Here is a 5,730-nt window from a genome sequence, read left to right as displayed (position 1 = left end):
TTTCGTGACGCTGTCAGCAATACCTATCCAAAGGTGAAATATGAGAGAATGCCGCGCTCTAGTGGACAATGATGAGAACCACAGCAGGTCATCAAGTTCAAATTCTGTAGGGATTTGAGCAATTTCTATTTTCTATTTCATACCCCCAAATTATAAATAAAAAAGTTACGTTGATTTGCACTCATAAATTTAAAAATAAGAGTCAATGTTTATATGTAATATAATGATGATAATAATGATGATGATACAATTGTCATAAGGGGCCAAACCACATGTCTTACTCTCCAGTAAACAGATTAGATTCCAGAACACAGGGCCTGTTGTTCTGAGTTAGCCTGCGTCAGATTAGCCACCATTAAAGTCAAGGAAACCAATACACAAACAGTTTGTTTCTGGATAAAATGATTCAGAGAAGTTTGTGAGCCACAAACAGTGGTGTGAATTACCTCAGTAAAAATTCTTTAAAGTACTACTTAAGTAGTTTTTCGGGGTATCTGTACTTTACTTTACTACTCATATTTTTGACAACTTTTACTTTTACTTCAGTACATTACTAAAGAAAATTATGTACTTTTTACTCCATACATTTTCACGGATACCCAAAAGTACTTGTTACATTTTGAATGCTTAGCAGGACAGGAACATTCACGCACTTATCCTACTGCCTCTGATCTGACGGACTCACTAAACACACATGCTTCGTTTGTAAATTATGTCTCAGTGTTGGAGTGTGCCCTTGGCTATCCATACATTACAATAACACGAAAAAGGTGCTGTCTGGTTTGCTTATTATAAGGAATTTTAAATTATTTATACTTCTACTTTCAACTATATTTTAGCAATAACATTTACTTTTGATACTTAAATATATTTAAAACCAAATACTTTTAGACTTTTACTCAAGTAGTATTTTACTGGGTGACTCTCTTTTACTTGAGTCATTTTCTATTAAGGTATCTTTACTTTTACTCGAGTATGACAATTGTGTACTTTTTCCACCACTGGCCACAACCAAATTCCGATTCCATCAAGCCTTGTCATCATCCATCTATTTATATCTGTGGGCTGACTTTGATAGATAATGAATCTTACTCGGGGTATAGTAGGTTCCTTCCCACCCAAACCTTGTATTTGAAAAAAAGTGCCCTATACAGCCACTGGGCAACAAGCAGTGAAGTGTGGGTAAGTTATGAGATCTTTCACTAATCAAGAGGTCATGGGTATTCTCCCTATTTGTTCGATCTAGGCACACTTTTAGATAGGGTTAACTCATATTATGTCATAGCCACATATGTGTTTATTAGCCACCTAGGGGCCTAGGATGAAAACCAAGAGCATGCTGGATATGCAGTTGTTATGCTATGGTGGGTAAATTCCCATTGAGGGTTAGTTCAACCTCTGGACACAGTAGTACCTGAGGTACTAGCTGTAGAAAGCGGAATGAGACTCTTCTCTGTTTCCTGTCCAAACATAAAAACTGATGTTTTGAACTGATTTTTGATTAACAAATTTCAGTAAAGGTTTAATTTCTAAAAAAAAAAGAAGCAACCGTATCAAGCCAATATTTTATTGGCAGAATCCAGTAACTCTGACTTACTTACAATGTCTTCTTTAAACGTTTTTGAACTATGGTAAGCCAGAGGACACACTTGTAAGATGGTAGTCAGCCAATAAAATCTCTCGTTTCAGTGTTCCCTCCCACTGTATGACGGCTACATGTAAAGTGTCATCATATATAAGGTGCCCCACTGTCAGACCCACACACTATGCAGTGCAGAAGTGACTGATGTAAAAATGATGGTCAGACACTTATTTTTGTTTTACATCAACTTGGGTAAGTGTAAGACGTTTTAATTGAGTTCCTTTTTTAATCATTTGAAGTATGTCGTTTTAATAGAAATGGTTGATCCATGTCTTTGTCTTTGATCCATTTTGTTTGTTTACTTTGACAGTTTGTGCTTTCACCAAACCAAACGTAATCCAACCAACCCCTGTGATGGTTACTGAGCTGGGAGGCTCTGTGACTCTCACTTGCTTTCGTCCAAATGTGTCAGTGACCAGTTTTGATTGGTTCAAGCAGAGTGTTGGACAGAAACCCCTTCACATGGCGTCATCACCATATATTGGCCAAGATAGTTTTTATTCCAACAATTTTATCAAGGACTTTACTCAGACCAAGCGTTTGGGTGTGAGGAGAGGACTCTACACCTGTAACCTGACCATTTCCAAGACACAGCCAGGGGACTCAGCTACATACTATTGTTCCACTAGAGTCATCTATGAGCTCACTATTGGAGAGGGAACTGTTTTATTTGTCAAAGGTAGCTAAACATTTATTTTTTCAATTTCAAAATGTTCAGTGGTGTAAAGTACCCAAGTATAAATACTTTAAAGTACTAATTAAGTTGTTTTTTGGGGTATCTGTACTTTACTTTACCATTTATATTTTTTGACAACTTTGACTTTTACTCCACTACATTCCTAAAGAAAATATCTACTTTTTACTCCCATAAATGTTCCCTGACACCCAAAAGTACTCATACATTTCAAATGTCAGGCAGGACAGCAATATGGTCCAATTGACGCACATACATTTAACAATATAACGCATTGTCATCTCTACTGCCTCTGATATGGCGAACTCACTAAACACATATACCGGGTTTGTGTAAATTATGTCTTGAGTGTTGGAGTGTGAGAGTGTGCCGTCTAGTTTGCATAATAGAAGGAATTTGATGTATAGCATTCACTTGACATTTGAGTACTTTCCCCCCAACTGTACTTAAGTACATTTAAAACCAGATACTTTTAGACTTTTACTCAAGTATTATTTTACTAGGTGACTTTCACGTTTACTTGAGAAATTTCTATTAAGGCATCATTACTTTTACTCAAGTATGACATTGAGGACTTTTTACACCATTGCACATTTTGTGGCCCTGTATGTTGACATGTTGATGTTCGTACAACTGTTTATTCAAATGCTACTGATGAATACATGGCTGTAATATTTTTCACCCAAACGCCTTCAGACTCAGAGTCCAACAGCATGTCTGTGCTCCAGCAGCCTGTGTCTGAGTCAGTCCAGCCAGGAGACTCTGTGACTCTGAACTGTACAATACACACTAAGACCTGTGCAGGAGAACGCAGTGTCCTTTGGTTCAGACATGGCTCAGGAGAATCCCGTCCAGGAATCATTTACACCCATGGAAACAGGAGTGATCAGTGTGAGAAGAGCACTGAGGCTGGGTCTCCTACACAGAGCTGTGTCTACAACCTCCCCAAGAGGAACCTCAGCTTATCTGATGCTGGGACTTACTACTGTGCTGTGGCCTCATGTGGGGAGATACTGTTTGGAGACGGGACCAAGCTGGACCTTCAAGGTAAATCCCATTTAATCTGTACATTGCCACAGCAATACAGTATATTCATGCAAATGACCTACCTCAAAGCGATCCCATACATCTGCCTCAACAAGCTATTCAATATCACCATCAGCTTTTGATTACATACTGTTTGATGATCTTCCTAAGCGCTCATGAATATAATATGAATTCACTGATACCCTTTCCACAGTTCCAGAGCATCATCCTCCATTTGATCTGAGTCCTACTGTTCTGTCATTGGTCGTCTCCAACATCGTTCTGGGGATAGTGACCCTTCTACTTGTCTGGGCGCTGTGCAAGACTCTGAACAGAGATAGCAGAGGTATTACTTTATATCTAATGTATCCAATGTATGTAATGTTATAGCTGATGTATCTAAAGTTTCATGCATCTCTATGCAATGTACCTTCTTGACATGTAAGTTAAATAATCAAAGTTTAACAATTGTTAATTAACTACATGAGGTTAAAAATAAATAGAATGTCGTAAAAAATTATAGCTGTCCTTCCTCTATTTCAATCTCTTTGAAGGGAGGACTGATGTCCCAACGTCCCAGGGAAATCAGGTAAATTTGTAAATAGAGTATATTTTCAGTTTTAACAAGAATCTGCAATTACATTTTCCTTACAGCTAGTATTCAGCTTATTTGTGATGTTTATGTTTTAAACATTTCTTGGAAGTAATAGGTCACTGTACTGGATGTCATTTTTCCATGGAACTTCTGTCTGTCTCTGTTCCACTGACTGTCTGGTCATTGTAGTGGGTGTACAGTCTGAACAGTCATGTCTTTTGTAGAGTGTTTTCTTCCACAGGAGAATAGAAACATTATATAGTAGATCATGCTGTCATCATAATGTATTTTCTCATGGCTCCACCCCCCTCAGAATCAAGACAGTGACGTGTTGAACTACGCAGCTGTCAGTTTCACCCCCAAGAAGAAGTCCTCCTCTAGAACAGCGAGAAAGAAGACCAGCAGAGAGGATGCAGTGTACTCTGATGTCAGGAACCTGCAGCAGCAGTGAAATATATCACCACTGTCACAAAGACTCCAAGAATAACCATTTTACGATTTGTAGCATAATTGAACTGCTTTTAGTAACTGAAATTAGTTACAATGTAACAAAGACAATGTAATTTTAACATTGTCTAGATTTATGTAATCCTGTAATGCCTTAAATAGCCAAATCTTTTGACAGTTGGTAAGAAATAATCTGATAGAGAATCCCATTTTTGCTGTGTGTTTTTAACATAATAAACCATTAATTTATACACTCCGTTTATCTCTATTCTCTGTCTACAGAACATCTCTGCCACCACATATACAAATATACAAAATTATTAAAGGAATAGCAGTTTAGCTGAATATGTGTCAGGCTCCATCACAACATTAGAAATGGAGGAACACCAACACACATCCATTTCTTATCACAGAATAACTGCTTTTTTATTTAACTGTTATTTAACCAAGTTTAGAGTTGCTGAGATACAAATACATTTTTCAGGAGAGACCATGAGAATCACTCTGACTCCACATACCGGACACAGATATACATGTATATGATTTACAATAAATGCTCTCTTTGTAAGAAGTGCAGTGTGGGTTTACACACCTACCAGGCAGTAGTGGTGCGTGGGTACAATCACAGGGAAAGCCAAGCCATGTTACAACCTACGTGTTGTGATAATTGCGTTATTTGATCTATAACCTGATAATTCATATGTCTTGCAACCGTGATATAAAGGTCGAGATAATAAGAAGACACAGTGGCAGAATAAATTCAACATCACCTTTGTTATATATCACAATACCGGATAGCAAAATTTGTCCAGTGAAGTCCACAAAGAGAGTCACCTCAAGTCGCACAGAAAACAGAAGCTGCCTCCACTATTCCAGCACCATTTCAACTTCAACATTTCAACTTGATCAAACCACCTCTGCTTAGTCTAATTCAGTGACAACTAAAAGATACCAAAAACGATTTAGTCCAATCAACGTAAGCTACATTAAATATGATGTGGCTGTCCATGGTTCTGATTTCCGTGTGTGTGCGTGCGTGCGTGCGCGTGTGTGTGTGTGTGTCTGTGCAAGTAGAAAAACATGTTGACTAATCTTACTTGTAGAGAAACACCATCCTCCTCTCTTTCATGTTGACAAAACGGTCTATCATTCTGTCATACACACTGTAATATTTTGTTGTCCTACTGAATGCTACCTGGCTAAAATGCTTGCTTGTTAGCCTAACTTCCATTCATGGGCAACGTTAGCTTGTTAACATTAGCCTTCTACATCTAGCTACATATTGAACTTCTATCCTCTCAGACCAGGGGCACAACAATGTATGAA

At 37.9% G+C, this 5,730-nt stretch overlaps 1 protein-coding gene across 1 annotated transcript; it reads left to right on the top strand.

Moving 5' to 3' along the window:
- Positions 1-1,958: 1,958 nt before the first annotated feature.
- LOC139378949 (immunoglobulin lambda-1 light chain-like) lies at positions 1,959-4,647 on the top strand. Its single transcript, XM_071121582.1, has 5 exons — positions 1,959-2,321; positions 3,033-3,383; positions 3,577-3,708; positions 3,917-3,951; positions 4,271-4,647. Exons 1-5 carry the CDS (start codon positions 1,997-1,999, stop codon positions 4,406-4,408), a joined length of 981 nt encoding a protein of 326 aa, XP_070977683.1. The 5' UTR covers positions 1,959-1,996; the 3' UTR covers positions 4,409-4,647.
- Positions 4,648-5,730: the final 1,083 nt, after the last annotated feature.

The sequence above is a fragment of the Oncorhynchus clarkii genome, chromosome 21 (genome assembly GCF_045791955.1).
Source record: "Oncorhynchus clarkii lewisi isolate Uvic-CL-2024 chromosome 21, UVic_Ocla_1.0, whole genome shotgun sequence".
NCBI classification, from domain to species: Eukaryota; Metazoa; Chordata; class Actinopteri; order Salmoniformes; family Salmonidae; genus Oncorhynchus; species Oncorhynchus clarkii.
This window is presented reverse-complemented; position numbering and strand designations above follow the sequence as displayed.

Excerpts from the sequence above, each read along its gene's own strand:
- LOC139378949 (XM_071121582.1), top strand. The coding sequence starts at position 1,997 with ATGGTTACTGAGCTGGGAGGCTCTGTGACTCTCACTTGCTTTCGTCCA. Across the intron at positions 2,322-3,032 it reads AACTGTTTTATTTGTCAAAG|ACTCAGAGTCCAACAGCATG; the intron begins GTAGCTAAACAT and ends AAACGCCTTCAG. Across the intron at positions 3,709-3,916 it reads TCTGAACAGAGATAGCAGAG|GGAGGACTGATGTCCCAACG; the intron begins GTATTACTTTAT and ends ATCTCTTTGAAG.